The sequence below is a fragment of the Panicum virgatum genome, chromosome 9K (genome assembly GCF_016808335.1).
Source record: "Panicum virgatum strain AP13 chromosome 9K, P.virgatum_v5, whole genome shotgun sequence".
Taxonomy (NCBI): domain Eukaryota; kingdom Viridiplantae; phylum Streptophyta; class Magnoliopsida; order Poales; family Poaceae; genus Panicum; species Panicum virgatum.
This window is the reverse complement of record NC_053144.1, coordinates 51,390,569-51,412,214: the sequence shown is the minus strand read 5'-3', so window position 1 is coordinate 51,412,214 and position 21,646 is coordinate 51,390,569. Positions and strand designations below refer to the sequence as shown.

Here is a 21,646-nt window from a genome sequence, read left to right as displayed (position 1 = left end):
CATTTAACATAGTGGATTTTATTCTGGCTGAGATAGAGGATGTGATCACTGACGGGATGGGTGTTGTGCGCCAGTTTCCTTATGCTCACTGGATCAGTTTCATCTGCTCTATGATTGTGCCAGCTGAGTCACCCATCAGCGGTGTCTACCGTCAGGATGAGGCTCCCAGGTTCCCAGTCTACCGTCCCACTGCACCACAGGACCGGAGGAGGGGGCAGACAGGCAGACAGAGCTGCTATGGCACGGCTGTCAGCTGAGGTACAGGCCCGAGTGGCAGAGGAGGACGAGGTACTACTAGCAGCAGAGGCAAAGCTTCCCGGAGGAGATGATGAGATTCACTGGTCTGAGCTTGAGACAGACTCCTCCGAGGATGACGAGTACTTTTCTGCAGCACCAGCCAGTCACGACGACAAGGCAGGATGGTCCAGAGAGCCACCTCCATCGTCACCAGCAGCTGCTACTATCTCAGAGTCCCAGGTGACTCAACCGTCCGAGCTCACCTCTCTCCTTCAGCAGCTTGTCACTCAGCAGAGAGAGGATCGGATCGCACAGGAGGAGGCCACGAGAGCCCATGAGGCTCAGCATGCAGCTATTCAGAGGGAGGCTGCCCGAGAGCGTGCTGCAGCCGAGGAGCATTTTGTCGGGCTCATTGACCGAGTCTCTCAGAGGACAGACGCTCAGTTCCAGCAGATGCAGCAGGGCATGATGGCGATGTTCGGGATGATCACATAGCTTTACACTCACACCGGACTCGCCCCGCAGCAGCCAGGACTTCAGGGTGTTGGAGCACCTCAGCTTGCAGTCACTCTAGCTCCAGCCCATACTGTAGCTCCAGCCTCTTCGACGACACCGAAGACCACGTTCTCGATGTCCGCACTTCTTGGGTCTGCCGGTCGTCCGCTCTTCTCGCTTCTGCCAGCGACTACGCTTTTTCAGGACTCACCGTCAGCGGTTCAGTCAGTCGCCCTCCCCGTCGTACCACAGGCACTACCTTCAGGGGGAGGAGGAGGAGAGGAGTCTATACTTCCGCAGTCGACGCAGCCGGCAGCCTCAGTAGTTACGACTTCAGATGTTGACACCTCTTCTGCTGACCCGGTTACCACTTCTACGGACCCTCTCCCAGGCAGTGCCAGCACGAGAGCCTCCACGACAGCTACACCTCCAGTCAGCTCGGACCCACAGCTCCTGTCCGTCACCGAGGGTTCTCCGTCCGACGACGACGACGACCTAGACCGCTTCCTCGCCGTGCCGCGATAGCAGGACCCGTAGCTCGCCTTTTTTGTGCTTTGATGCCAAAGGGGGAGAGAGTTAGGGGGAGTCACTGAGGGTAGAGCTAGAGAGAGCTCGTAGTTGCAGGACTTTGATGTTTTATATCTATTTTGATGTTAGTTCATGGATATGTACATTTGACTCTTGCATATGCTGTGTTCTGAGACATATCTATGGATTCCGTTTGAGCCGTTGAGCTCTTTGGTTCTCTTTCGAGTTTGCTTGAGTTTCTCCTGTTTACCTTTCTCGCTCTCTCATTATTTTTTGTTTGTATTGTCATCAATCACCAAAAAGGGGGATATTGTAAGCATCTAGGCCCTCTAGGTATGTTTCGGTGATTAATGACAACCATTGTTGTGACTAATGAGTTTGTGCAGCTTAATGAAATCTTATCGCTCATTGGATTATTTGTTAAAGAGGCCCCTAAATTTCTTCATTCAAAAAGGCGATCTTGGTATTCAACTCAAGTATATAACAAGACTAAGGATCTTTCTAGTCCAAAGTGTCGCAAGGTTGAGAAGGACACTTATGTTAGTATAGGTTTTATAGTTTTGTAGCGATCGCACTATTAAGAGGGGTTAAGGCCAAGTAACTTGAGCATGGACATGGTCAATCAAAAATGGATGCACACATTGGTCACTCAGGTTCTTGGAAGCTCAAACAAGTGCTATTCAACTCATATCTCAAGAAGAATTGGATTTCATTCAAGACTCAAATCAAAACAGACAAAATCAGGAAAAAAATCTTATCACCGGTTTAACCGACGACATCAATTTTCTATACGTCGGTTAAACGTTGTCACTGAAGCATGGACACTGAGTACACCGGTTAAACTGACGATATTTGAAATTAACGTCGGTGCAGTTGTCCAGAACGTTGGTTTTTCGAGGGACTTCTAAGATTATACTCACCGGTTAAACGGACGATATTTAAAATTAATGTCGGTGCAGTTGTCCAGAAAGTTGTTTTTTCCAGGGATTTCCAAGGTTATACTCACCGGTTAAACCGACAATGGGTTTGAGTTAGCGTCGGTGCAGTTGTCCAGAGAGTTGGTTTCTCAGTTGATCAGTGGACAACTACACTCACCGGTTAAACCGATGATACGTCGGTTAAATTGCCTGAGTTGTAAAGGCTAGTTTTCCAAATGGTCAGTTTACATTCATCGGTTAAACCGACGATGACTTTTGGAGGACCGTCGGATTAACCGGCGTTGCGTACTTTTCTGGCAGTTTTTCTCCAACGGCTCTATCCGCGTGAGCTGCCTACATATACTCCTCCAATGGGTCATTTTGAAGTCTCTTGACACCAGGCAACATTCATACACTCATACTATTGTTGAGAGCCACCTTGAGCTTCATATTCCACTCATTTGATCATTCAATCATCCAAGAAGCAAGACTAAGGACTTGAGTAGAGAGAAGCTTGTGTGCATTCATTCTTGGTGATCGATTCTTGCTCAAGTGAAGGCCCTAGCTTGTTACTCTTGGTGATTGGCAGCACCTAGGCGATCTTGGTGATTGAGGTGTTTCTTCCGGAGCTTGCCAAGTTGATTGTGGGAGCCCGAAGAAGTTTGTACGTGGCTTGAGCTACACCACGTCGGGATGGTGAACGGAGACTCTTAGTGAGCACCCTCATCTCGGTGACTTGGGAGGTGACAAGACTCTTAGTGAGTGTCACAACGTGGATTAGGGGTGTGTGCCAACACATCGACACCACGGAAAAAAAAATCCGGTCGTCTCTTGCCCACTCTTTACATTCAAGCACTTACTTTCATGCAATTATTCATGTGTTTGACCCTAGAGATCATAACTTAGCTCTACCTTGCTTAGTTTTATATCTTGTTGTATCCTTTATAGCTTGTGTAGTTTGCTTAGTTAGCCGGTTGGTGAATTGAGCCTTACTAATATTGCATAGGTTAAGGTTGCTTTATTTTGTTTTAGAAATTTGAAAAAGGCCTAATTCACCCCCCCTCTTGGTCCATCGATCCTTACACCCCTTCTGAGCAGGCTGTGTTCCGGAAGACTTCGAGGAGATCTGCGCGTCTTGGAGTGGTCAGCCTCTTCCTCCGGGTTGGACTGTTGAGTGGGTTCCGTCTTCTCCATGAAGTACGGGCAGATTGGCCTCACATCAGTGGGCAAGATGTGAAGCTCGTCTTTTGTCGTCGATGGCAGTTATCGTATTGTATTTTGGGTCTCTGTTTTAAACTCTATTTTACTTCCGCTGTGTTGAACTCTGAGATTTGGATTGTAAACCCTTGATTGTAAAACTTTGTTGTAAATTATTTTTGAAGCTTGTGTTAAACTCTGTTTGTAAATTAATTTGAACTCTGCTTTTGCATGTAATCATCTGTGCTCGTCTTTTGTCGAGAGTTCCCGTGTAATCGATCCTGGTTACAGCAGGCAGTCTGGGTGTACTGGTTGAGTGCAGAAGCTGTGGTTTAAGCTTAAGTTGTTAACTATTGCACTTGATCAGTATTATTTGGACTGTTCTGTGACAGCCTCGTCCAACTAGCATGCCTGAGGATGAAAGAGCGGAACAAGGCCATGCTAGAGAGGCGGATCTCGACAGCGAAGGAGGGGGCGCCGAGGCACGTCTACATGTTCCAGCGGGAGTACACCACGGTGGATCACACCGAGGTGCGTTGTCATGGCTCGATCAAGTATAGCATATAGGTGTCTACGTGGTCTAATTTGATTCCTTCTGAAAATTGACTATAGGAATAGGTGTCATTTGATGAATATGGATTAAAGCTATACTAGATCAGAATGCAAATATGTATTTCCAGCCTTTTCAATTGCATTTAGATACTTGCAATTTACTATTATTGTTTGATCAGACACTTCTCTCCAAACTGGTACTCCTGAAATTGAGGCTGTAGAGCTTAGAGGGAAGCAATACAGAACCCCACTTTCAAGAATTGAAGGATTGCAGGCCAACAACAGACCATGTCTTCCAACCAGTACTACTAATGATCACATCAATACTGACAGTGGTGGTTATCATTGGGGGTACGAGGGTGGGGATCTAGGCGACTGCTGGAGAGGTGAGGAAGAGGACGAGGATGAACCTGCTGAAAATGGTGGTGTTGAGGAGATGGTAGATGGATTCTTATATGGAGAGGAGAACATGCAATTTAGACCTAAGGTTTGGACTGAATTCTCCAAAGTTCGTGTTGGGGGTATTGTTACCAAAGGTCAATGTATCCATTGCAATGTTGAGATCAGTGCTAAGAGATGGTCAGGAACAAGTGCTATGGGAAATCACTTGAAGAGATGCAAAGTGAGACAAAGTGTGATGAATATTGAAAATCAGATTAAGTCTACTGTAATGTCTCATGAAGGTGTAGCTTTAAAGGAATGGAGGTTTAGTCAGGATGTCTCGAGAAGAGAGTTGGATAGAATGATTTCACTTCATGGAATGCCATTCTCAGTCGTCGAATATGATGGATTTAGAAGATTTGTGTCCAGCTTAAATCCTACTTTCAAGATGACATCAAGAAGGACAATCACGGCTGATACTATGAAGGCATTTAAAGAGCAAAAACAAGCTCTTCAAGAGGCATTAAGAACTGCCAACAGTCAAGTTTCATTGACCATGGATATGTGGACATCAAATCAAACATTGGGATACATGTGCATAACATGCCACTTTCTTGATGCCTTGGAGAATAGAGCTATTGAGGAGAACTCTGACCTTACTGTGACAATTGAGTATATGCGGAGAAAGTTCTATAGATACTGGAAGTTGACATGGTTGCAGGTCTCGTTTCCTGTTATTTTTTATCCAAGGTTTAAGTTTGGGTACATAGAATTCCGTCTGAGAAAAGCATTTGGTAACAATGCATATTCTAAAATTGCTACAGTGAAGAAGCTATTGAAGGACCTGTTTAAGGAGAACTCACAACTGACCGTTGGTAGTGAAGAGGCAACACAACAAGTTGCAGATGTTCAGCTGATCACAAGCACAAGTGGAAGATATGCAGATTGGGACATCCACATGAGCCTTAATGCTACCTCAACAAGTGAGCTGCCTTCTGAGCTTGATACATATTTAGCTAAGCCTACTATTCCTCGCAGTTGCCATTTTGATGTTCTTGCTTGGTGGAGGAGCAACTCTCTTGAGTATCCAATTCTGTCCCGTATGGCTAGAGATATTCTAGTGGTACCTGCTTCATCGGTCGCATCAGAATCAGCATTCAACATTGGAAAGAGAGTGATATCTGATGACAGAAGTCGATTAGCTCCTGAAACGGTTGAAGCACTAGTGTGCCGTCAAGATTGGATTCGAGCTTCTAGTAAGATTTTTATATACTCTATTTGCAATTATGATGCCTTAAGTCTTCATGAAAATATCCTCTAAATAAATATTTCTATGTAGGTTCATCAAAATTTCGGATGAAAAGTATCCATGATTTCATTGAGCAACCTGATCAACATGAATGAAGTTCCGGTATGTGTGTTGAAATCCATCCTCTGCTTTCTAAAACTGCAATTAGATTCAGTCCAACATATAGGACCTTTTGATGAGCTTATTTAGTATTATTAGCATTCAGGTTGTAGATGACTACTACATATAGGAAACAAAGTGTTGTGTTGTGTCCACAAAAGTCCGCAATGATTCAGTTTCTGTTCAGATCTTCGTGTTTCCTTCTTGAAAATGTACAGTAGCAGATACTCTCATAGGGAGTAGTTCAAGTCAACAGACAAGGGGTAGCATCACTAATCTAAATTATACTGTGGTCCAGAAAGGTGAAAACTAGAGTTTGGCATATCTTGGAGTCTGGCATAACCTGAAGGAAGCAGCATAGCTGAATGTTCCTGTATCACTGAATGACCAAAGCTGAATGCTGAATGTTCACTCATGGGGCAATTTTTTGTCAGTCACTTCAGTTGCTTCCAAAACTGAATGCTTTTATAAAGATATTATCTGAATATTTTTTCTGTAATGAAAATCTACATGGATGGTGCTATTAAATATTTTTTTCTGTATATGGCACCCTACATGGTAAGCACTAGCTGTGAAAATATATGACATATATGGCTTGCATCATCCTGAATGCTTTACGATGGCTTTGGTAATACATGAAACTCCAGCGTAGCTAGGGAAATGCCACGTATCGTCAGTAGTTATCAATTTACTTGTGACTGTAAAGCAAGTAAAGGGTCTGGAATCTATACGTATTAACTAAAGGCAAACAGAGACGGAGAGGCAGGGCTGTACGTGGGTCGAACCACGATAACCATAGGTGCACCGCGGGGCTGGAAAAGTACCAAATGGAGCGACCGGTGCTCCACCACCTAGCAAATGAGTCGGACGGAGCGATTACGGATCGCTCCGTGGAGCAACCATGCCCATCGTGACCCCAGCATCCCTGCCCACCTCCCATTCTCCCCATCCCAAAACCGTGATGCTCCCCTTGATTGCACGCATCGGATATGCTCCCACATATTCGCTTCCCCCGTCTTCTTCCTCCCCTGCCGGTGCTGCCTGCCTCCTACTACTACTACTACTACTTAGCTACTGCTGCTCCAACCAACACCCACCTCTGGCCTCCATCCGCCCTATATTAAGCTCAGCGTCGCCAGTGCTTCGCCCTCCTCATTCTCGTTCCAGCAGTTAGGTGATCTATCTACCTAGTTATATTGTCTTGGCTACAGAGATATACCAAATCAGAATCGATGAAGTTCGGCAAGCGGCTCAAGAAGCAGATCGAGGAGAGCCTGCCCCAGTGGCGGAGCCACTTCCTCAACTACAAGGAGCTCAAGCGCCGCGTCAACGCCGTCTCCTCCGCGGCGCCCTCCCCGGCCGCCGAGGCCGACTTCCTCACGCTCCTCAACGCCGAGGTCGACAAGTTCAACGCCTTCTTCCTCGAGCAGGAGGAGGAGTTCGTCATCAGGCAGAGGGTGGGTAGTGCTCCTGCAGTAGTCTGCAGATTGAGATTGCTAATCAATCAACGCTTCTCTGTTTCTTCGTTCTCTACCTACCTCGATCCCGCCCGCTCTGTCCACACGACATGGCTGACAGCGTGCAGCTCCTCCGCTCTCGCAGGAGCTGCAGGAGAGGATCCAGCGGGCGGCCGAGGCCAAGCCCTCGCCGGCGGCGGACGCCGAGGTCGCCCGCATCCAGCGCGAGGTCGTCGACTTCCACGGCGAGATGGTGCTGCTGCTCAACTACAGCAGCATCAACTACACGGGCCTCGCCAAGATCCTCAAGAAGTTCGACAAGCGCACCGGCGGCGTGCTCCGCCTCCCCGTCATCGCCGGCGTCCTGCAGCAGCCCTTCTTCACCACCGACCTCATCTCCGAGCTCGTCAGGGACTGCGAGGCCATGATGGAGACCGTCTTCCCGGCCTCCGCCACCGCCGCCGTCTCCGCCGCCACCAGGGACCTCGAGAAGCGCCAGGCGCTCGCCGCCGCCGAGCAGAGCATCTTCCGCAACACCGTCGCCGCGCTGCTCACCATGCAGGAGGTCCGCAGCGGCAGCTCCACCATCGGCCACTTCTCGCTGCCGCCCATGGCGCCGCTGCCGGAGTCCGACTGGCTCCTCCAGTCCGTCCAGCCGCCGGCGTCGCCCCTCATCCCCACGCAGTGATCCAGGTGTCCTGCTGCGGATGCGATGCGATTCACCACCTCCCGCCTATGTCCTCCGTTGCACGACAACTGATGAGCAACGCACCAATTAATTAATACGTATAATGCGGTGCTATAATTAAATTAACTATTAGAGGCTACCGTTTTTATTTTATTTTATTTTTTTGTCACGAAATGCGCTGCAGTGTTATCTATATATACAAATGCTGAAAAGATCAGATGTGTAATTATCAGCCTGTAATATCACTCCCTTTTCCTTAACTTTAGATGTGTGCCCTTGTCTTGACTACTAGTAGGACTATATATAGGGTTAAATAATGTAACAAGCAGGATCAATCAGCATTGTTCTTGCAGTGAATTTTTACCGGCAAATCCAGCACCATGCTGCGGATCAAAGTTGCTCAAATCCTCTGTTAAATTCTTGATGTTTTCCTCAATTAATTATACCTAATGACAAGTCATCTCGACTATTGAATGAATGGTCATGAAGGTTCTGACTGTTCTGCTCTAGATAAATTATTATGCCGGTTTGGACATGTTACTCATGAAGGTCATGAATGAAAATTGACAATGAAGGTTAGGCATACTCCCTCCGTTCTTGTTTATTTGGCGCCCGTCCGTTTTCTGCTTTTTCATTTTTTAGGATGTCGCCGCGTCGGTGTGTCTCGGTACTCTGCTCATTTAATCGCGGAATGAATTGGCCCACGGAAAACGAACAGCCCACGAATGCATATAAATCCCGGTCCTCTACATCCAATCCACCTATCTTTTTTTCTTTTCTGCTTCCATGGCTAGCGCCTCCGCCGGAGCTGAAGTTTGCTCCAACGGCGATGAGGTCGTCCACTACGGCGGCAACGGCGACCAGATCATCCGCTCCGATGGCAACAGCGATGGCGACGAGGTCCTCCGGTCCGACGGCAACGGCGACGAAGTCATCCGCTCCGCCGGCAATAGCAACGGCGACGATGTCCTCCGCTCCGACGGCAACGACGACGAGGTCATCTGCTCCTATGGCAACGACAATGAGGTCCTCCGCTCCGGCAGCAACGGCGATGAGATCGGCGACAAGATGCTCGTTGTTGAGGATGATGGCAAGCTACCGGTTCGCACGAAGGAGGATGAACAGGCAGCGCAAGCTCTCGTCCATCTAGCTTCACTACCCATCGACGTATTCATGTCAGATTTCGCCCGGCATGAAGCTTTCAAGATAATAGGGCCGTTCTTTATTCCTTTGTACTTCGGCGCAGGCAGCAGTGATGTTCTTGAAGGTGCGACAGCAATGGATGAAATCCGTTGAGGTAAACGTGCAATCGATGGTGATTTGAACTTGTTAGATGATGACAATGTTGAAGAATGTATCCGTATGTTAAGATTTTTAGGATTCAATGTTTAGGTTGGTGAAAGCACCGTGGTGTCATGTAAGGTTGAATTTCTGTTTAAAACTGCAAGTTCTTTTCAGTAATCTTGATGCATGCTGGTCATGACATGATAAAAGATGCGAGTACTAATTCAGAGTTGGATGCAAATGATTGTTGATAAAATTCAGAGATTACAAATGATCATTCGGCGGCGGCAAGAAAATCTATTGCTTCTTAAACAATGGCAGCATCACATGGCAATGTCTTTGGTAGCTCTCCTAGTCTCTCCAGCATTGCCTTCTTCATATGTGGGACAGGGTAATGCTGCCCTCCCTTTTCCTTCAATATCTCACGTAAGCAGCCTTGAAGTGTGAGGAATACTCGATTTGACCTACCAGCAGGGAAATTCCAGTAAGCTGATTCAACCTTTTCCACAATTTCATCAATGTTTTTTGGCATGCCACTCCTGTGGAACAAAGCCTGTATGGCTGCAAAAAATCCTAGGTCCAAAACGTTTGTGTCTGGAGAATTTGCAGGTTGACATGTCAAATGGATGTCCCATCCGTCAGCTTGTGCTGCTGCACAAAACTCAAGATCATCAACCGGGATATGAGTTCTACAATTGTCCTGCTGTATCCATATAGTTTCATGTCGACCCTCAGCTGGCCATTTTGTCTTGATGTCTGGCAACAACTTGTCGATCATATAACGTCTGATTATATCCCTGGTTACTGATGTCATTGGCTTTGTGATCAGAGTGCCTCGTGGCCTATTATGACTCTTCCTTTTTGCAGGCTCAACAGTAATGAATGCATATATGCCAATTTTCCCATCGAATGTACATTCATTTTGCTCATTGAACCAAGGTTGAGACTGCTCACCAAAAAACATTACTTTCTCTATGTAATTCTTGCTCTTGCAAGTCCGACGGGGCCTTTCCTCACCCGGTGCACAATAGAACTTTTGAGTTGATCTAGTCCTATAATACCATTTTTCATCAGCATGGATCACATTGTACATATGCCTAAAGATCGGTTGGTGAGGAATTGTGCTTGGTTCTAACATGTTGAGAGCATGCTGCACCCGGGCCTTGTTGTTTTCATCTGTCAAATATGGCTTGATGGAACTCGAGTGCCGTTCAATTTTCCCTTCTCTCAAATGCTTATGGACAGTGCTCTTGGACAGCCCCAAAGCCCTTGCTAGGTATTCTAAAGTTGTCCTTTGTTCAAACGGTATGGAAGTTATTGCTTCTGTTGGGATTTCAAATCGTTTACGTCCACAATGGTTCACCCTCTTGTTCACGACACCATGAATTCCTCCCCCTTTTTGCCCTTGTAGCCATATACGTTGCACTGATCTGAGAGACACATCCATAGCCAAAGACACTTGCAACGATAACCCTTCTGGCAAACGGCCTTGCTCTGATCCCTGTAACAGCATGGCGTATACAGCTCGCTTTGTATCATCACTATATTGCTTTCTTTTTCTCGTACTAACTGGACAAGTGTTGTTGCTGCTGTTATCTTGAACAATATCAGGATCAAAGCCACTAGTATCATCTTCTAAACCTGTACATGAAGAGCAAAAAAGGTGTGAGACAGCATGTAGGAGTATTGAGTAAAATAAAACTAAAATAACAGTACTCCTACTAGGCATTATATTTAGATCAGGTAGAACATCTCTTTGGGCATTTGCACTCTGATTCAGGAAAGGCAAATTCGATGGTACATCTCCATCTGCAAGTGAACAAAAAATGTCTACACCATCCAAAACCAAAAACTCCAATCGATGAAATGTCTACAAAAGGTTTAGAGGCAAACCTGGCGTTTGATGTACATCTTGTATGTCCTCTCCTTCAGTGTCCTGGAAGTCATGCTGTTCATCTCCTACAAATTAATTTGACAAACATATTAGCGACAACAAGAAGATACAAACAGAGAAAGACTTCAAAGTATTCGAACCTTCTTCAGGGGCATGAAAATATATGGGGTTACTCAAATCAAAGAGATCTTCTTGCAGCTCATCCCAGTCAATCGGGTTGTGTAGATAAATCTCTACAGCAGGTAGTCGCTGCACCTCCCTAGCATCATCTTCAAGCACTGGAACATTAAGATCAAGCCCAACAGCATCTTTATTCAAATCAAAGCCTCCATCTGGGTGTGGATCCGCCATGGCTTACAAGAATTGGAGAAGCTATTTATACACATGTTTTCCATTTGCTTTGGCGCAGATTGAAAAGTGTAGATGCAATTCAAAATTTCGGGGCAGAAGACAGATGCAATGAGCGCGGGCAGGGAAAAAATTGACGATGGCGAAAAAGAATTTGGCGGTTGGACCGGCAATGTTTTTTCTGATTGAAAAAATGGCGCGGGAATTATTTGCCGTGGCGTTTTGGCAACCGACGGGACGCCTGCAGCAATTACTCTATGGTGCCTATGTTGCATGCAGCAATTACTCTACGGTGCCTAAACTTCGCCGCGTTTAAAGCCCGTGCGTGCACTGAGAATCGCTCTTGGTTCCAGTGCTCCGTGGCCGCGCGCCTAATAAACAAGAACGGAGGGTTAATGACAAGATTATACTAAGAAGGTGTCCTGGTAGTACAACTCTAGCTTCGGGAGGATTTGAGAATCAACTTTCCGGAGACAAGAGAACGTTCAACTTGCGCTCCTGACGAGTCAAAAGAGCCAGCAAAACAAGGTCGAGAATTCATCCAGTCGACGGCAGGCAACGCAACGCCGAAGGCGAAACACCAAACAAAAGAAACTCTGAACTGTGCTGTTCAAGTGGTTTACACTATTTCTGACAAGTCAACCCATCACCATTTAAATCCTTTGGGTCTCTGTAACTAATGCCTGATGACAATTCCAAAAGCGAACGAATGGAATTCGCCCTTGGTCGTAAGCGCAGGCAGCACGTCAAATGAGATGAGATGATCCTCTCGGCCGGGCGAATATACCTTGGCCGATCATGGGGCTGCTTGAGGAAGAACAAGGCAGCATCTGTTCCGAGGTCGATGCCAGTGGTCATGCGTTCATAAGCTTTCAGGACTTTTTCACATGCAGATAGCAGCGTCTCTCTCTGCTTTTTTTTCTTTCTTTTCTCGCTTTCAAGTTTGGAAGATGACAAAGCATATTCTTTCACAAAGGTAGGGCGGCCGACGTGGACAGACAGACAGATGGCCGGATGGGCATGTTGCTGCTCTAATAATGAACACTGGATATTCCTCCCAGAAATGCCGAGACTGGGAGGAGGGTCCCTAGCTATGATCAGCAAGATCCCACTGCGGAGAAGGGGCAGGAAAAGCATGCGAGTTTGGATGCGCAGAAAAGGACTGGGTGGCGTAAACAGATGAAATTGCGTCGGCAACAACAGATTCCTCAGATCGATTGCAGAGTCCCAGAAATGGGTCATTTCAGAATCTGAAGCTCTGAACATCTTGCGTCTTGTTTTTGCATGCTTCAGCATTTGAAAGGAACTTTCCGGAGAGTACGCGACTAATTTTCCCTAGAAGTAGATGAAAGTGAACTTTCTTTCTGAGATTTCTATGCCGATATTTTTCGTTTCTGTTTATTTGACCGTTTTAAGGTTTGGGATAGGACAAGAAAAGGGACAGAGGATGAGAGGAACCTGTCTCTGAAAGCCTAGTTCGACTTGTAATATCTTGCAGATCTTTGTATCTATCTAGATGGTCACACAGGTCGCCATCTGCGATGTTAAACTGTAATGCAACTAGTAATCAGGATCTTATGATAAAGGAAGCACTTTAGCAATCTCATTATTGGCTTCACCAAATCGATCGAGAGAGGGAGAAAGAGGTGTTGTGGTCAGTGGTCAACAAAATACAGGCAGGAGCATATGCTTGTTTTTATGCCGAGGCGATAACCTTCTTTTTGCCCCCCCCCCCCCCTTCCCCCCCCCCCCCCTTGAGGCAGATCGATCCGCAGATGGACAGTGTAAGAATGGTCGATGGATGGGTAGTGGTGGCGTTGCCTGATAGATTAGTTATAATTGTTACGAGTGAGCCCATCTTATCCTGAATTGCCGCCTTTGTGTAAAGCAGCCAATTACGTCGAGCATATGCGGCCATTTGATCTCGCTGCACTAGCGGACTAGCCTGCCAACTGACCAATGCGCACGGACAAATCTGGGGTGCAGGTAGTCTGGGCAGGCTCCACAAAGCAAGTGGTTCAATCTAAACCCCGTGCAAGAAGCCAAGAACTGCAAAGGCGTTGTAGAGATTTCAAGCTAGACTAGAGTACTCCACATGGAAGTTTTAAGAAAAATCTTGACCAAGCCTGATGCCTTTTTAAAGTTCTTTTTTTTTAAAAAAATGAAGCATAAGATCTGTAGTATGTGATGGCCACATGTAGTCATGATTTCATATGTTAGCAATTCTATCGCCTGTTTTCCATGTGACCAGAAAAACAGCTGAACTCCTAAGGGGTCGAGCTAAACTATGATCAAGTAGGATGATGCATTTTCGGTGGGCAGACAGCAGGGGCCAGGGGAGTTCTACTGGCCTGGTCCCTTGTCTAAACTGCTCTTCAGTGTTCTTATCAATCTGTTCCCTTTTTTTCAGAACCTGATAAGCAATTGAGCATCATCGCTGCTGTGATTTGTAAGTGGTTACGTGACCGATTTCAAGACGTAAGCATCAGGAAGGAGATCTATACCTAGAAGTTCCAGCTTCATCTCAAACTCATCGTCACTGCACTTTCGGCTTCTTCATCATCTGCTGCGCGAGAAAAGAAAACCACTGCACTTTCAGCATCGGCACCTGATTCAGTTCTGTCGAGAACAGTTTCAGTTTCAGCACGAGGGGAGTCTCCAGTAACGACAAGAGGCCCATTCTCCAAAAAAAAAAAGGCGTTCTCGGCCCATCAGCCCATCACAGCAATCGGCGGCTGCGGGAAGGAGGATCGCACATAAAGCGTCCTCCGCCGCCGCTGCCGGAAGTGCATCAGTTCCGTCTTCTCCTCCCCACCCCGCCTCCCGTCGTCTCCTCTCCGGCCGGCCGGCGTCCTCCCCTGCTTGCCGGTAAGTCTTGCGCCTCGGACTTTCTTCAATCTCAACCCGGGATTAGGTTGCCTAGTTGAACAACCGAATAAGGCCAGCAGATTCCGACATTCCGTCACGCGGAGAACTAGATCACGCCTTAACTGAAGTCCGTGCTCGTATAGGTCCTGCTCGCTGCTGCTTCGATTCTACCCTATCACTATCAGCCTTGCAGGCAATAACACCATCCGCTGGGCTTGCTGTTGAGGTTGCACTCGTTTAACGCCTGTTGATCCTATTGATAGCACTGCACTGCAGTCCGCTTGCTACTTGATTGTGATTTGATTATTTGTGTACAATGTAGTTATCCCTTTATTGCTGTGCCTGTGAGATGCTTACATGCTATCTTCTTTGGTACAACAGTGCCTCGCAGGTCTTTCTTTTTTTTTTCGCGACCGCGAGTGACCACGTTTTTCATTAAGAGAAAAGAAAGTTAAGTTACAACGGAGTTGGTTTCCGAGAAAACACCAACTCAAGAGAAACAAATACACTATTATACAGCTATTGTTGCGCGACCTGTAGACCCACCAAAAACAACTACCGCTGGGCGTAAGCTATTGAAACCAGCCTGGAACCAAGCTAGAAGCTCGTCACCCACCCAAGTGACGGTGTCATCCACCGTACGAACTCGCCGATCAAAAGTTCTATCGTTCCTCTCCTTCCAGAGCAGCCAGCAGATTAAGACCACAATAGAATCGAAGCACTGTCTATCATCCTTTGAGATCTTTTTCCTTGAATCACTCCACCAGGCGACAAGCCGAGTTTGCTGAGGGTCCGATAGTACAGCTTCCCAACCAAGCTTTCGCAGAACTCCGAATCAGCCTCGCGGGTCTTTCTTGTTAGAGATTCTTGCTTATTCTCCTTCGTCTGCCTACAGGTCACTCAGTTGATTTTAGACTCAAGATGGCGGTCGTTTTGTCAAATGTCAACTCTGAGGCAGGCCTTCAAAAGCTTAACCATTACCTCCTCACCCGAAGTTACATTACCGGGTATGTAACTGCGTTGTATAATGTGTGTTCATGATCATTGATGGATCGTCTTTATTGTCACATTCCGGGCCTTAAATCATTGTCCACTTTAGATACCAAGCTTCAAAGGATGACATGGCTGTCTTCACTGCATTGTCATCAGCTCCCCCATCGAGCTATGTCAATGTTACAAGGTGGTACGATCATATCAGTGCTCTCCTTAGGTCCAGGTGTGTACTTGAGCTACTGCTGATATCTACAGTTTCATTGCATTTTTCATGTGCCTAAAAATACTCTGATTTGATGTGCAGTGGAGTCATTGCCGAAGGTGAAGGTGTCAAGGTTGAGTCATCCGCTTGTTCTGTGGCTTCAACTCCTGGAGTTGCTGGCCAAAAGGTTACAAAACTGCTATATAGCTTGTTGTGGTAGTTAACTGTTCAGTATCTGGCTCAGGACCAAAAAGATGTACTCAGACAGGCAATTTTTAGATACCAACAATGGGCAATTTGATTTGCCATCTTTCTGGCACCAAAGTTGCTATTTAACAAGTTTGCACTGTGAAAATTTGTATTTCTATCTCCTTTTTTTGAAGCATTTGTGATTTCAGCCATCGACAGCTCATGAAGATGATGATGATGTTGACCTATTCGGTGAGTAGACTGAAGAGGAGCGTGCAGTAGCAGCAGCACGTGCAGCAGCTGTTAAAGCTTCTGGCAAGAAGAAAGAGTGTATGTCTGTTCTTGATTTATCTAGTTTCCTGCCCAGTAGTTGACTTAGACAGTGGTATTGAATAGAAGTAGAAAAAGAAAAGCATGGGCCTTGGCATTGAAATCCCTAATTAGTATTTTTATAATATTATGAAGTGGGATGCAAATTACAACAAGCTTTTAGCCAAATTTGCATCATCATATCTTGTAGTGATTTTTATTGCATTCAGTTGCATATATGCTCATTTAGCCCTCAACCAAAACATTGAAGTTAGGTTGATCTGAGAAAATCCATTGCTAACTTGATGTATCTTACTTTAGCTGGGAAGTCATCAGTTCTTCTAGATGTGAAGCCATGGGATGATGAAACTGACATGCAAAAACTTGAGGAAGCTGTTAGGAGCGTGAAGATGGAAGGTCTGCTCTGGGGTGCATGTATGTCAGTATGTGACTCTGCTCTTTCATAGTATTCTACTTATCAAAGCAGGTCTAACAACTTACCATGACCTGTTAAAGTTCAGTATATTCTTTCTGAACTTGAGATGGCGTGTACTTTGCAGCAAAACTTGTTCCAGTTGGATATGGCATCAAGAAGATGCAAATTATGATGACCATTGTGGATGACCTTGTTTCTGTCGACAGTCTGATTGAGGATCATCTCTGCACTGAGCCAGGCAATGAGTACATTCAGAGCTGCGACATTGTGGCGTTCAACAAAATCTGTAAGTTGCCTTAAACCAGTAGTTTAAGAGCATGTTTGGACTGACTAAATTCACAACCAGTAGTTTAAGAGCATATTTGGACTAGCTTTAGGTTCAGTTTGGACTCATCTGTGAATTTTCCAAGAACTTGAGCCCTTTTCCACTCTAAACACTCCACTTAACTGGTAACATATTTGACAGAGATAAGCTTTGTAAGTTAGCTTCAGTTCATTAGGTCCAGGAGCCCTTTGTCATTGGCTTGAAGCTTACTAGGGGTCTTCTGCTTTGAATCAGTCTAAAGCTTTCAGTAACAGTGCCACAGAATATCCCACAGTATTTCTTAATCTTTAAGAGCTTCATAAGCTGAAGCTGATTCAAACAGCGAAGCCAGAGGTAAGATTGTGGGACTTGGGAGAAGAAGCCACATAAGAGCTGCCTTTTCGTAGCAGCTCTAGTTTGGCCAAAGTGCCCAATAGACATGCTGCTAGCCAACCTTTGGAGAAAGCTGATTGGTACTGCTGCTATCTGGCTGTTGTATTGGGTGGGACCTCCTTGTCATAAATTTGTTTTGTTTTTCCCCCCTCATAAGTATTCAGGTATGCTGTGTGTACATCATGAACATTTTCCCTTGGAATAAATAATGTACCCCACTAGACCACTCTGGATTCATTGATCTGTTGTATGTGGGAGTGGATTGTGTATGCGTTCCTTGGAATAAAACCCTAGAGTAGTTCCTAGCAATAGCGTCAATTTTTGTGCAGTGCTTGGTTCCGGAGCCTTGCCCTGGTTTCTTTATTCACTTATTTCACATCACATTAATACATTATACAATTTGCATCTGTCGAGTTTATTAGGTTGACTTTCGTATCCTTGACCCTGCTGTAATGTTAGGACAATAAAAGTTTATATTTCTATTTGAAGAACCTTTGGCTTCTGCTGGAATACTGATCTGCTGATTTTTTTTTTCCTCCAGAAACTGGATCATCAGGGAGCCAAAGTTGAATGGAACACCTTGTTAAAGTTCCATTGCTGCCTCCGACGCTCATCATAGCAATCACCATTATATCTGTTTTGCCTTTGAACTTGTTTGCTTTAAAACTGACTGCATTTGCCACAGAAAGATGCTAGTTTGGATGTTAATTTTTGGAACTCAGCGCCTCCTTTTTCTGTTGTTTGGTTCTGCTATTTATGTTTTGGAAGCGCGTCGACAGTTTTAACTTGACTGTTTTGGAATCCCGGTTACATTATCCGCGTTGACTCCGCAGTGGATGTTAGTTGTTACCCTTCAGGCAGATGGTGTTGCCAGATCGTTATTCGTCAGTAAGAAGCATTGTTGTCAGTGGCGCATGCTGCTCATTGCTCTGCCCTTGTGCCGTTCGTGTCGCACATTTTGCATTGTCCATGTACTTCTGAGCGACCGAACAAATTAAATTTGGCAGTAATTTGTAGTAAAGTGTTCGATTTTGAACAACCTCTGTTTTGAACAGCAATGAAAGTCCTGCTTGCATCGGATCCATTGACTAGGTTATTATACGAACCATGATTGGCTCAGATTTGGCCACGATGCTGCGGAGATTAAACTATGGCGACTCCACAAGGTTTACAGGCGTTGCTTGGGACGCACATGTTTGCCCTCCTTTTTGTTAACCTGAACCCGGAAGTGCCGGGCCCCTGCTACCGATCCAATTGCCAAACAGCCAAAAAGCAGCCTGGCTTTCCTCTTTTGGTAATAGAAGGGCTCAAGTACCGATGCAGCCTTACTACTATTTGCGTATGCTTGTCAGGGCAATCTCAGTGGAAGTATTATAGAAGTGTCATAGACATTAAATTTACTAACATGTACCAATAGGAGAGAGAAGTGTCATAGAATGTGAGCGGAGTGTCATCATCATGACACTCCACTGGCGCAGTTTTTAAGTTTTCAGTCATGATAACTGTGTCAATAACACTCCCACTAAGACTGGCCTCATGCCCTGGGCGGCGACAACAAGAGGGACGTTTCCAGCATTCACACGCTCCTAAAACATTATTTTTCCTTTGAAGAATACAATTTTTATTAATATAATGAATTGACAAAACAATAGAAAAACTGCAGTGGCTGTGAAACTTCCTTTAAAGACAAACTACTCATACAACCTGTAGGTGCTCAATCTCAACGTACATGAACTGACTGATAAATAACGGTTCTGGTCTGTACATGACACTGCAGAACATAACACGTTACATGTACAGATGCACTCTTGCGGGAGGGCAGCATTTATCATGAGCCAGGCCACATGAAACATCTATATATATTTTTTTAGAAACACAGTACAGACGAATACGCTCACAAACACGCATGCACACTCATCTCTATAAATACACACACATAATCCTACCCCTATGAGCACATTCAAGAGACGGAGCCGGCAAATCTTTGAGATTGACGAAGTCACCACAGACGCTTCCCTGTCGACGGGAACGTCGTCTACCAAACTACCACTGAAGGGAGTCGAATCCAGGACCTCAAGTACTACTGAGGCTCTTGTAATCACTAGGCTACAGGCCCTTTCACAAAACATCTATGTACCATATCAAAGCTGATTCAAATTCCTTCCAGCCCAACTATATGTGCCGCAAAATGAATTTACATATTCTCATTAGGACCAAAAAAAGGAGATTGTTATCTCAAAAAAACAACAAAAGGAAAGGAAAAAGGAGTTTTGAGATTTGATAATTTCCCCAATGCGGGAATGCAAGCAGCTCAAGGTCTTTGCTTGCAGGGGTCCATTTTTCTTTCTCGTGGTTTCCATTTAATTGCCCAGGACCCTGATCAACTGTCACCGGCCGATGACTCGTTCATATTCTTGATCCCACTGCCATTGGTCTCACGTGTACATGCATGTCTTCAGCATAGTCCTGGTTCATGTCGCTTCAAATCTCCAAAACAATGACTGCACAAAAAAAGAATGGGTTTTCAGATACAGAACTGTGACAATATTGCATGCAACTTCTGAGTAGACAGAGACTTACATTCAGAATCTGTTCTGTCCCACCTGCAGCTCTCTTCCCTCTCCTCTTCGCAGCCACAACGACGACCACCTCGCCTCTTCCCCTTGGTTCCATCCTCCAAGAAGTACTTCTTCCTCGACGACGCCGTTCCATTGTCCGACCTGGCATTCATCTTCTTACCAAGCATCGTCCGGAAGAACTGCCAATAACAGAGTCGAAGTTCAGAGGACAGAATCTTTCACCATGTCTGCTGGTTTGGGCACACGCGTACCTTCTCCATTATTGTTGATTCTAGTGGGTCCTTCAAGCTCCGAGGCGGCGCGGAGAAGCCACCATTGCAGACAAACATCTTCTTGAGCAGGAATTTGAACGACTTCTGCTTGATGCTGCCGCTGGCACTGCTGTTGTCGAGCAGGTCCCTGGCCTTGGTCAGTATGATCTTGGTGTCCGGCGAGAGGTCGCCGGTCTGGCCGTCACCCTCTCCGTGCTTCGGCGTCTGAACCCTCCTGTCCACCTCCAGGCAGGACGGGCAGTTGAGGAACCTGTCCAGCGGCGGCCTGTCCTCGCCGGCGCCGGAGCCGCGGGCGCTGGACATGGACTTGGCCCGTCGCAGGAGCCTCGCAAGGGCGTCCTGGAGCTTCTTCACCTCCTCCACGGTGAACTCCGGCAGGTCCTCCTCCTGCGGCGGTGGATGCTCGTCGTTGCCGAGCGTGCCAATGGAGAGGAGGCCGGCCTGAGGCCATTGATCGGCGCTCAGATGCTTCTCTGATTCATAAATGATTTGTGGCTTCTCGTGGACTTCAACACCTATGCAGAGGAACATACGCACATTTAGCACAGCAACGACTGACAGTGCTGATCAGTGATCTGATCACACACGCTGCAAGCATAATGCAATGAGAGTTACCGCGAGATGAACTGACGGCGGCCGCGCCGTCAAAGTTTTTGTTCTCCGTCGTCTTCCCATGGAGCTTGCTCTGCACCCATTTCATGATCTGCAGCCAACAAAAAAAATACAGAACCGTAAACTTTTTCGTACAATCTGTCATGAGCTAGTTCTTGTTTTCCTGCAATGCAAGTGAAGTTTTACTTACCCCCATCGTTGTCCCGTTCCAAGAATCTGTAGCTTAGATTCGCCTCCAACGACCTGGAGCAATTGCAATGGGACGGCAAGGGTAGGTTGCAGAAAAGAATGCAGTGGGGAACCCCTCGGCAATGACGATATATAGGACTTAGATTCAGGGGCTCTATGGCTGGTCCCAAAGCCCTTTTTGAGTATGTTCTCACCAGGCAATCAGGAGGAAGTTAAGTTCTTAGTGAGTAGTAGTAGCTACCTCTGGTTTGGTCCCCTGCCAAGGGGAGGATTATGCTTAAATAGCTGGAGATTAGCATGTCATCATTAGTCATACTTGATATCTAATTGGCATTTAATTAGTGCGATGCTCCTACTTGCAGCAGCGTGCTTACACTGAATTGTAGTGGCAAATGGAATGGGCAGAATAGCTTCAAGTTTAAGGAAGCACATGTCAACTATAATATTTTCTCTTGGGAGTATTTTGTTACAGAGTTGGGTACTCATTATTTTTTTCTAACCTGAATGAATTATATCAGAAATTTGATTTGCTAGAGGAGTATTCGCATGTGATCTTAGAAGGAGCTGGGGAAGTAGTTCCATGTTTTTTCTGACATGTTCATGAGCTTCATGCCAAGCCTATTTAATAGAAGAAATCAAAAGAAAATTTTGAAATTTCAGGTTTCTTTTTGTATCGTCAACTTCTAGAAAATATATATTACAAAAATAATTTCAAATGGTTCGAATTTTCCAAATCAAAATATGCCTTTCAAGAGTGGACACTAGGAATATTGAATGTGAAAAGGAACATACTGGTATATATTTTTAATATTTTGGTCTAGCTAGCCTGGTTTCTAGCTAGGTCGTAGGGTCTTACTAGCTCTGCCCGAACACCAGGAGCGAAGCCACCTGGAGCCAATGAGCCAAGGTAGTGC

At 45.8% G+C, this 21,646-nt stretch overlaps 3 protein-coding genes and 1 pseudogene across 5 annotated transcripts; 2 read left to right on the top strand and 2 right to left on the bottom strand.

Annotated features, from left to right (window-relative positions):
• Positions 1 to 6,663: 6,663 nt before the first annotated feature.
• Positions 6,664 to 8,265, top strand: LOC120652102 (SPX domain-containing protein 5-like). The gene is made up of 2 exons (XM_039929818.1): positions 6,664 to 7,172; positions 7,318 to 8,265. The coding sequence occupies exons 1-2, from the start codon at positions 6,948 to 6,950 to the stop codon at positions 7,858 to 7,860; spliced, it is 768 nt and encodes a 255-aa protein (XP_039785752.1). The 5' UTR covers positions 6,664 to 6,947; the 3' UTR covers positions 7,861 to 8,265.
• Positions 8,266 to 8,601: 336 nt separating this feature from the next.
• LOC120652101 lies at positions 8,602 to 12,068 on the bottom strand. Of its 3 annotated transcripts, XM_039929817.1 has the most exons (5): positions 11,179 to 12,048; positions 11,038 to 11,103; positions 10,867 to 10,953; positions 10,527 to 10,785; positions 8,602 to 9,018 (listed from the first exon to the last, which is right to left on the bottom strand). In XM_039929817.1, exons 1-5 carry the CDS (start codon positions 11,387 to 11,389, stop codon positions 8,868 to 8,870), a joined length of 774 nt encoding a protein of 257 aa, XP_039785751.1. In that variant the 5' UTR covers positions 11,390 to 12,048; the 3' UTR covers positions 8,602 to 8,867. The 3 variants fall into 3 exon arrangements, with proteins under 3 accessions (XP_039785751.1, XP_039785749.1, XP_039785750.1); XM_039929815.1 differs by lacking the exon at positions 8,602 to 9,018 and having other exon boundaries at positions 9,375 to 10,785; positions 11,179 to 12,065; XM_039929816.1 differs by lacking the exons at positions 8,602 to 9,018; positions 10,867 to 10,953 and having other exon boundaries at positions 9,375 to 10,785; positions 11,179 to 12,068.
• Positions 12,069 to 14,098: 2,030 nt separating this feature from the next.
• LOC120652100 lies at positions 14,099 to 17,897 on the top strand (annotated as a pseudogene).
• Positions 17,898 to 19,218: 1,321 nt separating this feature from the next.
• On the bottom strand, positions 19,219 to 20,739 carry LOC120648099 (protein NEGATIVE GRAVITROPIC RESPONSE OF ROOTS-like). The gene is made up of 5 exons (XM_039924858.1): positions 20,734 to 20,739; positions 20,547 to 20,634; positions 19,911 to 20,446; positions 19,661 to 19,838; positions 19,219 to 19,581 (listed from the first exon to the last, which is right to left on the bottom strand). The coding sequence occupies exons 1-5, from the start codon at positions 20,737 to 20,739 to the stop codon at positions 19,562 to 19,564; spliced, it is 828 nt and encodes a 275-aa protein (XP_039780792.1). The 3' UTR covers positions 19,219 to 19,561.
• Positions 20,740 to 21,646: the final 907 nt, after the last annotated feature.